At 59.9% G+C, this 12,781-nt stretch overlaps 1 protein-coding gene across 1 annotated transcript in view; it reads right to left on the bottom strand.

The window, feature by feature from the left end:
- Positions 1-784: 784 nt before the first annotated feature.
- Positions 785-12,781, bottom strand: part of Tpo (thyroid peroxidase) — a 28,580-nt gene continuing 16,583 nt past the window's right edge. Inside the window, exons 8-17 of the mRNA XM_090337593.1 lie at positions 11,998-12,507; positions 10,995-11,253; positions 9,495-9,665; positions 8,669-8,906; positions 8,196-8,404; positions 7,236-7,406; positions 6,853-6,984; positions 5,928-6,027; positions 3,057-3,189; positions 785-1,228 (exon numbers count right to left, since the gene is read on the bottom strand). Of these exons, the coding sequence (XP_090193719.1) occupies positions 785-1,228; positions 3,057-3,189; positions 5,928-6,027; positions 6,853-6,984; positions 7,236-7,406; positions 8,196-8,404; positions 8,669-8,906; positions 9,495-9,665; positions 10,995-11,253; positions 11,998-12,507 (2,367 nt within the window). The remainder of the gene's footprint in view (positions 1,229-3,056; positions 3,190-5,927; positions 6,028-6,852; positions 6,985-7,235; positions 7,407-8,195; positions 8,405-8,668; positions 8,907-9,494; positions 9,666-10,994; positions 11,254-11,997; positions 12,508-12,781) is intronic.

Raw genomic sequence — 12,781 nt, forward strand, 5'->3', positions numbered from 1 at the left:
AAGCAGTCGTAAGATGCGCACGGCACGGCTAAGAGAGGGTGGCCAGGCTCCAGTGATCCAGCCCACGGAGGCTCAGACAGTCTGATAAACAGGCGGCTGAGATCCAAGGACCAAGCACACCTCCACATGGCAGTTAGTGAGGCAGGGTGGCTGCTGCATGATAAGGCAGCCGGATGTGAACTGTGGGGTGCACGGTGAGTGTGAACAGGGCATGCGTAGTGCTGGAGCCGTGTGTGGGATCTCAGGGCTACCCTGGCAATCTCCACCCCCCAGTCCTCCCTCCGCCGGAGCCCCCGGTGACTCCAGGGCAGTCCAGTCCTGGACCGGACCACCCATCACCCTATAAAGGCCCCAGGAGGCGGGAGAAATGTCTCCTGAAGGCCGGGGAGAAGACGAGCGGCCCTGGACGGAGTCTCAGCGTGGACGTCTTGATCCTTCCATAGGCCACAACTCGGAAGCCGGCACAGAGGACTCGTGTCCCAGTGAGGAGCTAACATCTCTTTCCTGGAGAGTCCTCCCCACCTGAACAAAAGGCCTGACGCCAGGGATTTGTTTTTTTAAAGGTTAAAAGGAGAACAGGCAGGACACCTGTTCTCCCCTGGTCTTATTTAGCCACCAATTCAACAGAAGCCCTGCACCCCAAGACTGCATTTGGGTCTAGTGACCGGCCAGTGCAACTTGCTGTGGCCAAACTTCCTGACCTCCTCCTTCCTCACAACAGGGACGAAACGTGGACCTAGAGCGTGTGGGGAGGGCGCTGAAGCCCACCTGAGCCGCAGAGGCCCTAGGCAGCCCCCCCTCGTCCCTGGACTGCAGGGCTGTGCGCAGGGGAGCTCACAGAAGGCCCGTGGGAAGGCGGGGGCGCGGCGGTGGTGAGCCATGCTGCTTTACTCCGGGGTTCTTGCAAGATGGGTCGACTCACCTGGTCAACAAGCTGTGCAAGGACCATCTGGGAGGCACAGCTTTGGCACAGGAACCAAAGGGAAAACACGGGGCACAGGTCAGAGTCCGCACGCCGCAGGGTGCCGGCGGTGAAGAGGCAGCCCTGGGGGCCAGCGTGCCCGCGGTCTCGCCCAGGCACCAGGCAGCCGGCAGCACAGGCCCCTTGCTGAAGACGGTGGTAGGAGTGGCAACGGGCACAAAACTGCTGCCCTCGTCCAGGAAAACTGGCCTGGGACGGGGGCGCCGTGTCTAGAGCTTCCATGTCCCAGAGCCCCCCAGACTGGCGCTTTGGGAGGGGTGGGGCCCAGTGGGAGGCCGTAGGTCCCGGGGTGTTTGTGGGCCCAGTCCCACATCTTTTTTCTCTAGTGCCCAACCATGAAGTCACCATGAATTTTCTCCCTCATGAGCGCCGGTGGTGTGACAGACCCCGCACCTCCCAGGCAAGTCACAGTGGACCTGAGTGTCTCAGGTGCTCATTTGTGAGAGAAGCAGAAAGCTGCGCAGAGCTAAGCTGGTGGCCCTGAGACGCTGCCACTAGACTTGCAAATTCACCCCCGTGCCAGCACCCCGGGAGGATCCAGGTGGGCCGGTACAAGAAAGGACAGACGAGCTTCCGTGGTGGCATCTGTTTACTTCTGCGCTACAGTCATCAGAATACAGCCCCCAGTTTTCCTCTATTGGAAAACAGTCACGGTGGTGATTTTGCAACGGCAAGGTTTAATAATCCCCGATTCCGTGCCAGTAATTGTAACTATGCAACTCTGCGGTGTGTGATTCCAGCCTTCCACCAGCTCGCTCTCCTAGGAAGCTCAGGACAGACATGGACTGTGTCCACAGATGGAGGCTCTTCCTCTAAAGAGACCCCAGAAACTGGAGCCATGCAGCAGGGACGGCTCAGTGGACTTGCTGCTCTTCTTTCCCGTGTTTCTGCCTCCACAATTCACTGCTGATTTGGGGAGGCAGCCCAGGATCCATCCTGGCCCGTGCCAGGTCCCAAGAGGAGCGAGGCCCTACTGGCAGAGCTGGACCTGGGACCCGCAGGCAGGATCCTGCAGGAGAGAGATGCAGTGAGCCAGCCCAACCCCGCCCCCCGCCCACGGGCATCGGGAGACAGGATGGACCCAGGGCCTGCGGCAGGCACCAGGGCTCAGGCAGCCGAGGAGGTGCTGTGGAAGCTGAGCGTCCATGGACCCGGTGAGCTGGAAAGGGGGTTGAGTCCTTTACGCACTCGTGGGCATGGGGGCACAGAGCTGTGGCTCTCTTCTCTGCAGAGGGGCCAGGTCCCTGTCCCCTCAGGCCATGGCTCTTGCCGAGCACGGACTCTCCGGGGAGATCACCTGGACAGGTCCCGCATACGAAAGCAATGCTTTCAATTCCAATGTTTACTTTTAGCAGGCCACTTATAATTGGATATATTTGGGCTGTTGAACCCAGTGGTGGCGCCAGGTCATAGCTGTGCTATGAAACGGGATGTGGAATAAGTGGACGTAGTCCAGGAATCCACCAGCTACCTCGCCTACTGGAGAACAGGTGATTAGGGGAGCGGGGACTTAGGATTCCCTGTCCTCCCCACTCTGTGCAGCTAGGCTCTGAATCTCCTGCCACCAGCGCCTCCCAGCCTGGCCGCCCCTGCTTCCTCTGCTTCCAGAACCCACACCTGCCACACAGTATGTGCAAGCCAAGAAGGGAAGGCTAAGTCCCGCGGATTTCCCCACCCCATTGCCACTGGCTACTTTACGATACAAAGTCAAGTCAACACCATCTTTCAGCGCCTCGTTAATTTCCGGTCCATTTCCAGCTAAGGCTTGGGTGGTTGAAGTAAACAGCCCCTAGTTTGAAACTGCTCTATCTAATTAAGCCAGTTTCACTCCTGTCACGCAGTGTGCACTGTTTGTTGAAGTAGGGTCAGTGGGCGGGGTGTCACTCTCGGGGGCTGCAGTCTGCCAGGGAAATGCCAGGCAAGAGGGAGGTGGGCCTGTGCCACATGGCGGCCATGTGGAGGCAGCACAGAGGGCTGGAAGAGCTGCACCGATGGCCAAAACTTGCAGCCACACCCTGATCCTGGCTGAGGGGCTGGGCCGCAGCACTGCCCTACATAATGGCTGTGAACCCACCTGCTCCTGGCCTCGGGCTGCTGTCCGGGGTGGCGACGTCCCACTTGCCTGGCGCCTACCACACCCGGGCTGGACAGACACGCTCATGTCCTTCTCGGTGACTGGCAGGGGGGCCTTGGTGTCCGCACGAGCCCTGTGGATACACACACATTGTCACTGCCGTCGCAGGCCGACAAGGGCCCTGGGCTGTGGCCCCCTCTTCCTTGGCAGCCAGTAGCCAGGGGGACACCCAGTGCTTGCTCCAGACAGAGTCAGGGGAGCCCCTCGGGGCTGGGGACCCCCTGTCCTCGAGCCTTTGTGTAGCCATCCCGGGAAGCCCATGCGTCCAGCGTGTCCACAGAGTGTGTCAGAGGTGCCAGGCCCAAGGGCACCCAGACAGACAGACAGCAGCCATCACAGCCGCAGTCCTGCCACAGGTAGCTCGGCACACCACACTCAGATCTTCACACTCGGTTCACACACCCAGCTCAGCACGCTCGGGTCACACGCTCAGTTCACTCCATGCAGTTCACACACTCGGTTCACACACTCAGTTCACACACTCAATCAGCACACTCGGTTCACACACTCAGTTCACACACTCATTTCTCCACTCTTTCAATAATCAGAGAAATGCAGACCTAGGAGGGAAAGGTAAAGGATGAACTCAAGGCTGGCGGCTCTGACGCAGTTTTGCCCACTGCCTGGCAGGTGGCACAGCGTGCTCTGTTGTCAGGGCTCCCGCCGTCCCTCTGCCAAAGTGTGTGTACACAAGTGTGTGTACCCGGGCTGCAGTGGAGTCTGCCGAGCCTCCGTTCCACCCGTGTGGTGTTGGACCACGACTGACAGTTTCATTGTGGAAGGAATCCTGCCCGTGGATTCCCCCACTAGGAGAGGTGAAAGGCCGTCCAGGCAGCATGGGGACTGCTTTCCTATCTTCTCGTTCAGGGGCCACCACAGCCACGAACCTGCTGCTCAGCCAGCCCCGGCCCTGTGCAGCACTGCTGGCTTTCACGATGAGCTTCAGCCCAGGGGCTATGCCAACGCCCAGGTACTGACCAGGATGAGGTCAGCCTCCCTACCATTACCAGTCATTTATGCTCTCTGTGGCTTTGGCATTTTTTTACATCCTGGGGTTTGAACACTGCTTACAATATGCCACCCACAGTTACGTACCCCATGTTTCCTACGGAGCGGAGAGCCCCAAATACCTGGAGGTTCACTGTGTTACATTTTTTTAAAAGACAGAGAACTCTTTCTTGAACTTGCTCAGATTAACCTTTTTCTCTCCTGTGGCCCAGGTTTATTTCCTCAAACATGACAAAGCCTAGACATTCCACAAGGGGCACTGCCGAGCCCGAGGTAAGGCCTGCAGTGCTCCTGTCTGTCTGGCTGAGAGCCGCCTCCGGGAGATGTCTGTTCTGCCCACTGGTAATATTCATGAGCAACACGCAACCGAGCAACACGGTCAGCATTGCTTCACAGACCAACACGGAGATGCCAGCAGACAGATCAGCCAGCGGTGGGGACTGCCGTCAGGCCAGAACTTGCCTTGAATGCTTCCCTCACCCCCAATTAAGACACCCCAACAACCACATCCCTAGAGGATGAGACTGAGCCTTGGATCAAATACATTGTAGTGAAAACCACCTCCATGCTAATAATGCAGTTATTATGCTAAGATGTCTTTCAGAAAAGATAGCTCTCCATTCACTACGGAGTCTCAGATATCTCCGTAGGACATTCTGCAGAGATGTTTGCATACCGGTGCTCTTGTGCAGTTTCTCAGGTGGAACTATTTTCTCAAGAGGAGATGAGTGTTCTGTCTCAGGACTGACTGACGCACCGCTCTGACCCATGGCCACCTCTCTGAAGAACTTCCAGGGCCATCTAACCTTCAGCACTTGGCAGCTTTGGATCTGCTGAAATGCCACAGTCACCTCCAGAAAGACAGAAAGATCTCCGCTTCAGGAGTCAAGGAGGAAGCTGGCTGAGCTGGCCTTGCGGTGCGGTATGAGGCGGTGGCAGTGGGGCAGGGAGCGGTGCCTCGCCACCCTTGGTGTACAATGATTTCCCACTGGGCTTCCGGCTGCTTAAAAGCCCGTCTTCATAAGGCATGCAGCAGAAGCAGAAAATGTGTAAGAAGTCTCTCTCTGGGCTGAGCGAAAGGCATTGTTTAAAGTGCCGAGTAATCTGAAGGACGCTCACCCAAGGGCCCTGGCCGGCCGGGGTGGGGGCAGACCCTCAGACACTGCTATCTGCTTAGTACTTCTACGTGAACAAATGGTGTGCTTAGCTAAACGACGTGCATCCAAACATCAAGAGCAGCGAATGGGCTGTCCGTGGATGCTCTCCGTGGATGCACCATTAGAGGAAGCCTCCTCCAGCAGGGCCCGGAGGCGCCACGGGCCAGGCCCACAGCCAGGTATCTCCCTAGGGAACCTGTGGACGCGCAGAGCCAAAGCCTTGACTTCGGGGCATCTAACAGCACTGAGTTGTTTAACACAATAGTTTAACTCTTCATTTCTCCTCATGAAGATGGGGATGTGGTGGAAGAGTCAGCTTTCCATGCACAAGAAAGGGTTAAAACATTTGTCCCTCAGAGAATTCTCTGGAAGAAGCTTGATTTCCAACCAGACAGCCATCATCAAGGCCATCACTCATGATGATGGAACCTGGGTCCGTGGACAAGGCTGAGGTGTGAGGGTGCTGGTGGCACGTTCACTGCTGGGCACCAGGGCTGTGCCAGAGGGCTAGCGCACTGGGCTGGCCCGAGACGGACGCATCAGGGCGTGGACTACCCATAACACGCATTCACACAGAAGCACAGGCCAAGGCAACACGAGAGGAGACCGTGCAGTGTCTAAAACACAGGGCCGGGAGGTGACTTACCACCTGCAAATCACCGTCCAGCTGAGACCCGCCAGGCAGCCGATGAGAATCACCCCAAGTGCGATGGAGACCCAGGACGCCCGAGGGAGCTCACCGGAGTCTGTGTAGGAGACACAGGTTAGCGGGGCAGGAGGCCCCGACTGTCCACTGCCCGTGCGCAGCGCTGTCCACGAGTCTCGCAAAGCCACTTAAGCAGTGAGGTTAGTGGGTGCGAGGTCATGAGCAGGGACAGCAATTGAACAGGGTGTGCTGTGGTCACACAGCAGTGTGTGTTGTGTTCCGTGTGCCGCGGGCAGTGCCGCGTGGGGTGTGCCATGAGCGGCGCGTGGTGTCTGTCTGTGGCAGGCTACCCGAGCTGTGCCCTGTGCACTGACTGCTCCTCACCAGGTCTCAGCTCTTGCTCCTTGTGGAGCAGAGCTGAACGGTGACATTCCCACCTCTCACTATGTGCCCTGAATATTTTCTGCCATTAGTATTTAGGTTCAGGACGATCCTTCTGGAAGGATCGGAACCCAGCCCGGAAGGGTGACTGGATCTTAGGAGACTGGCAGCCACAGGCCCTGTGTGGCTCTGCACTGTCCCCTGACGGGAAGGAGGAGCCGAGGCCGTGGGCACAGGGAAGCTGCAGGCTGACTTCTGGGCTTGCTTAATTCACCGTCAGGTCCCCAAGCCTTAGAGCCACCGGTGCAGGCAGCCCACATCCGGCTGTGGTGGCGGACAATGCTGCAGCTGCTGGACCTCTGCACCCCATCCTGTAGTTTTCCAGGGTGCCAAATCCTTGCCAAGAGGTAGAGCAGGCCTTGGTCCCACACCTGGCAGGGCCGGGCGCCGCCCTCCCTGGAAGGACATACCTGCCACTGTGGACCTTACGTACATTCAAAACACTCACAGAGGCTGGGCAGTGGACAGTGCAGAGGCCACTCACCCACGCAGGTCCTCCCATCCTCGGCCAGCACGTAGGGGTCGCTACACACACACTGGAAGCTCCCCTTGGTGTTCTTACACTTTGCAGAGGGGTGGCAGGGTGGGTTTGTCCGGTCTGCACACTCATCAACGTCTGCGTCGTGTGCAAGGTGAATGGCAGAGGAGAGAAGAGCCTGTGCCCCCACCCCTCTGCAGGGGAGGGAGAGCCCTCCCTAAGACCCCCCTGCAGGGGAGGGGAGAGCCCACTGCCCTCCTCCCCATGGTAACCTCCTCCCGTTCAGCCAGTCCCACCGGCTGAGCCAGCCCCCTGCCTAACATGGATTCCCACTGGAGCAGGCAGATTTCCCCGTGGTTGCCGTCAGTCACAGGCCCTGCCTGGCTGACCTGCACAGACAGGCGGCTGGGAATCCCATCCTTGTGGGGTGCACGTGGCCTGCTCCCGCCCATGGAGCAGGTATCCAGGGTGACAGGAATACACCAGCACGCGCTGCCCGTCCTCCTCACAGAACACGGAATCCCCGTCGTCCACCACGCCGGGGAAGCCGCACCCATCGTCTGTGCAGAGCTGAAGGTCAGAGAGCTGCCAGCCGGCAGAGGCGGCCTCACCAGCTCTGCTGAACTAAGTTCAGCTTTCTACTCCCGGAAACCCAACGTGTGGCCTTATAGAGATGGAGTCATCTGTGAGACTTCCTCCTGTTTCTCTGGGATGGAAGTCTAAAAGGTGGTGTCTATCTACGTGTGTGTGTGTGTGTGTGTGTGTGTGTGTGTGTGTGTGTATGTGTGCACGCATGCACATGCATGCGCACGCATGTCTGTTACACGTGGTATGTGTCTGTCTGTGTGTTGGCACATGGATCCCAGGACCCTGAAAAAGTGCAGGAGGCACAGCAGCTCATTCCGCAGCTCCATCCTGAACCCAGGGCTGCCTGACGTGAGCTGGCATTGCTTATGGTTCCTAGGGCCAGATGTCAGATCCCAGGAACCCTGGGCTCCCGGTCGGCCTCATTTAAGCATCTGAGTGCTGCTCACTGCCTGCTCTACACAGTGTGGACTCTCACCTGCTGCCTCTCATCTGGGAGGACCTGGCTCAGTCAGCAGTGCTGGCCCTGGGCACAGGCCCGGCACGGGGACTGGCCCCCTCAGCCAGGCCTGGATGGGGTCAGAGCCCAGGCCAGCTGCCTTTGCAGAGTTCCTCTGGACGCCTTCCTGCCCCAAGGGGGAGGCCCCACCCTGGGGCAGAGGGAACTTCTTCCTCCACCGTCTGGGTTTAAGCCCAGCCTCATGGCCCAGGCGGGCACTCTTTGACCAAGCCTCCCTCAGTTCTCGCCAAAGGGGCCCAGTTACCTTGCGGAATGGTCTCCCTCCACGCCTCTAGGTCCAGGCCCGGAATGTCCTCACAAGGCACAAAGTCCCGGGGGAAGTCTCCGGTGTGGAAGGCATCCACGGACACCCTGGTGAGGCCCGTGTTGTCACAGATGACCCGGGCCAGGGAATGCCTTTCCAGCTCCCGCCTCTGCGCGGTGCTGAAGACGGGGCCGTGTTCCCACCAAAACCTGCCCGGGAGGGGCAGAGTGAGGAACAGCCCCTTCGCCTCCGCTGCCCCCCCCACTCTGTGTGGGGGTCCCAGTGGGGTCAGCCAGGCTCCTCTGACGCTGTCACCACTGGGCACTTGTTACCACCAGATGCTGTACTTGAGAGTCAGCCAGCAGGAGGTGGGCATGGGTGGGGGGCGGTGGTGGTGGTGGTGGAGTGGCTCCCGAGCCACAGAAAGCCAGCGGGCCCGGGAGGCTTGGAGGCTCACCCAGGCAGGCGCCCACCTGTCCCCATCCCGCAGGGCCTTCATCTGCTTCCCGATGAGGCATGCGAACAGCGGGCCGGTCCTGGCCCCTGGCAGGGCGTCTTCCACCAGGCCGCCCAGCCAGACATCGATGTTGTCGGGATGCTTGTACAGCGCCATCATCTGCTTGACGGTGCTGCTGTTGGCGATGGCCCTGCTGAGATCAGCTGGGGTCTCCAGTCTTGGCAAGCCACAGAACTCCCTCCATTCATTGTAGCCTGCACAAGAGAGCTGTGTGGTGTGCCTCCCCTGGAGGCCGGGGTGACAGGCATTCCCAGCTGCAGAGAGGCCATGACAGAGGCCACAGCCCTGCCCTGCCGTGCCCAGCACACTGGACTGTTCCCGACAGACTGGGGCCTTAGGACAAACGTGTTTGTGAGAGTCGGGCCGAGGCGGAGCTCAGCAGAACGAGCTGCTGCGCACTCAGTCCTCTCGCCGAGCCCTGAGGCCCAGAGACCTCCGAGTTACACTCCATAATGACGGCGGCTCTCTCTCACAGAGACTGCCAGTTCTTTCCCTTCCTCCTCCCCTCTCCCATCCTCAGCCCCTCCACTTTCTGCATTCCTGGAGTTAAGACTGCCATGTCTATTCCCAGTGCATCATACAACACACACACACACCACCACCACCACCAGCACCACCACCAGCACCATCACCACCATCACCACCACCAGCACCAGCACCACCACTGCTTAGGTCCAGAGCTGGCAATAGGTCTGTGGGCAGGCTACACTTTCCATGTGTCTTTACAAGAACAGACGACCCTGCAGGGTCCTCCCAGGTCCCTGTGCAGAGGGCACACACACCTGGCAGGCCATGGTCCCGGCCCCTCTGCAGGTTTAGAGATGCCAGGTCCAGGGCACCTGGGCTGGACAGCACAGAGAGCCGCTCTGTCAGCACCTCATTCACCAGCTGGTCCTGCACCTGCAGCTTGGCGGGCCTGGCGAGGAGGCCTCTCACGATGGGATCCAAGCCTCCTGCGTGACAGCAGGCCGAGTCAGGAGTGTGGAGCCCGGAAGCAGGGAGTCAGAGCCATGCAGCTCATTCCTGACACCCTCGGTGATTTTCCCAGTGAGGATGCCGCTCATTCTCAGGTTCTCTGGGACTGACCAGAGTGCAGCCAATGGAGGACCTTCAGAACCCCAGGGGACCTCCATCCTGCAGCTACCCACTTTTGCTTCCAACAGCAGAACTATTACAAAGAAAGCACCACTGTGTCCTCTGATGACTGTGGTAAGTTGCTATGGCTCCACCTGGAAGGATGGAGACCTGGCCCCTCGCTCTGCCCTGCCAGGCCTGAGGCCAACCCCATAGTAGCCCTGGATCCTTCATCCTGTGTGGTAGTACAGTCGGCTGAAGAGCCCCCAAAGAGAAAAGCTTCTCTTTGACAGTGTCCGTTGCCCTGTGGGGAGGGTGAGGGGAGGCCCCGGGGCCTCACTCAAGCTGCTCTTCAGGGGCAGCCAGCCTCAGGAGCCACATTTCCCTACTCCATTGTGCCATCTCACCCACCTGTAGCATGGGCTGTTCAGAGATTGGCACCTTCCAGAAGGGAAGAACATGTGGGGGGGAGAGGGAGATAGAGTGGGGAGAGGGAGAGAGCATGCAAGCGTGTGCAAACAAAGGAAGCAGAAACAAGACACTCGAATCTAACAGGAAACTGAAATTCACCTGAACACTGGCTTCCTAAGGTTAAGAGCCAGGGGACACGTGCAGTGCCAGTGACAGAGGCTGTGGCATCTACGGTGCACTGGCACAGGGAGACTGCCTCAGAGTCCCTGTGGCTCTTGGGGGGGGCTGCTTGCTCCTGTGGCAATTTCTGAAGAGCTTCAGAAATGCGAAAAGGGAATTTTTGCCTCCCCCCCTTTTCCATTTTGTTCTGGGACTGAGGTTTGAATGCAAGGCGCAGGCCCCTGTCTGAACTTTTTCACTCAAGGTTAGCACTCTACCACTTGAGCCACAGCTTTACTTCCCGCTTTTTGCTGGTTAATTGTATTCAGATAAGAACCTCAGGAACTTTCCTGCCCATGCTGGCTGTGAACCACGGTCCTCACAGCTCAGCCTCCAGGCGTGAGCCATCCTGACCTGGCATGGAGGAGGCATGTCTGATGAAGTCCACCTATTAAAAAGCTTTGGAAGGCTGTTTTCCTCTAAACACTGACCACTTGGACAGCATCAGCCAAACTCCAACAGGGAAGGGGACAATGTGCCCTGGGTCCCTAACCTGTGGGTCTGGGCTCAGTGCAGTGCTTTCTCTGCCAGGAGGGACGCCCAAGCAGGACTGGGTCCCTGAAGGCTGGGTGTCCCACCTTCCTGGATGAGCCTCCAGGGGCTGAAGAAAACGTCGTGCAGCTTCAGTGTGGGGAGCCCAGCGTGGTCCTGGAAGTCCGAGTCCAGCCTCCTCACCAGCGGGTGGACTGTGGCATGGCCAAAGCGGAAGGCGGCGGTGGCAAAGACGTTGGATACTGTGGGGTTGGCCGTGGGGTCGTAGCCTCTGTAGGGGCCCACGTACTGCTGGAAGGCATCGGGACCCAGGATCCTGGGCACGTAGTCCCGCAGAGTGACCAGCTGCAGAGGGGAGGGGCGGGGGCCGGTGAGGATTGGAGGGAGAGGGAGTGGGCTGGGGGAGGGCAGAGGAGGGCACTGTGTGGGGAGGGGCAGGTGCTGGGAGGGGCCCCACCCTCAGGAGTCGGCCCAGGCTCTGGCACAGGCAGGCGACTGTGCTAAGTCACTCGGAGTCTCAGCCTTGTTCACCCTGTCCACGCTGAATGGCACACACCCAACTCATCCACAGTCACAGGGAAAATAAAAGACCAGCTGGGGTCCCCCCTTCAACATTAAAAACATTAAAATGGCAGTAATATGAAGAACAGGGCTCTGGGCTCAACCTGCTCACTCAAAAATGTCCATGTTCCAGAACACAAAAATGCTGGACCTGGGGCCGGGAGTGTGGCCTAGTGGTGGAGTGCTTGCCTAGCATGCACGAAGACCTGGGTTCAATTCCTTGGTACCACATACATAGAAAAAAGCCAGAAGTGGTGCTGAGGCTCAAGTGGTGGAGCTCTAGCCCTGAGAAAGTCCAAGAACAGTGCTCAGGCCCTGAGCTCAAGCCCAGGACTGGAAAAAAAATACCGGATCTGCACAGCCGGGCTGCCCTGGAGATCCGCCTGCCTGGCCCGGCGCGGGGGCTCGGAGCCCAAGCTGCCTTTGCCTGAGCGCAGAACCCATTCCAGTCCCCGCGGAGGGCGGAGGCCCTGCCTGGACGCGCAGAGACCGCGCCGGGGCCCCGCGGGCACCGCACCCGGCGCGCACCTGGTGCAGGGCGCCCACCACCTTGCGCGCCTCTTGGTAGACGGTGTCGGCGCTCCAGTGCGGGTTGAGCGTCCGGAGCGCGGCGGCCAGGCGGTTGTGCTCGCGCAGCCACAGGGTGTGCAGGGCTGCCAGGGCCGGGACCTCGCTGGCGCGCCCGTCCCCCGCCAGGAAGCAGGGCGCGCGGGGCCCGCGGGCGCCGGCAGGGCGCGCGCAGGCGGCCGGGGCCTCGGCGAAGGGCAGCAGCGCGCGGCCCGCGTCCCGGTGCCGCGCGTTGACCCGCAGCATCCCGGCGGAGCCGCCCCAGTCCCGCAGCTGCTTCTCGGCGGCCTCGGAGCTGCCGTACACGGTGGACGCGTCGAGGAAGGAGGTCAGGCCGTTCATCTGCTGCCGCGGGCTGGCGGCGGACAGGTTGCCCAGGAGCGCGCCCGGGTCCCCGGAGCCGCAGGCCGGCGCTGAGCGGTAGAAGGGCAGGCAGGAGGCGCCGGCGGCTGGCCAGGAGTTGGTGGACAGCTGGGAAGGCAGGGGAGACTCGGGTCACCCGGGCCCCTGGGACCCATCAGAAGGCCTTGGAAGGTCGGCCCAGGCGGGCCTGCATCCCCAGCCCCTCCATGCCCAGCCACGCGCAGGCACTGGCACCCCTAGCTCCATCCTTGGCGGTGCCTCTCCCCTCCAGGCCATGCTGTGGCTACGTCCCCGCTTGCAGTCTGACACTGGGGAGGCAGACCGACTTGGTGAGTTCTTCCTCCCAGTGACCTGGCCTCCATGGAGGAGAGGAGCGGTGGCC

Source organism: Megascapheus bottae, chromosome 7, assembly GCF_031878675.1.
Source record: "Megascapheus bottae isolate mThoBot1 chromosome 7, mThoBot2.hap1, whole genome shotgun sequence".
NCBI lineage: Eukaryota > Metazoa > Chordata > Mammalia > Rodentia > Geomyidae > Megascapheus > Megascapheus bottae.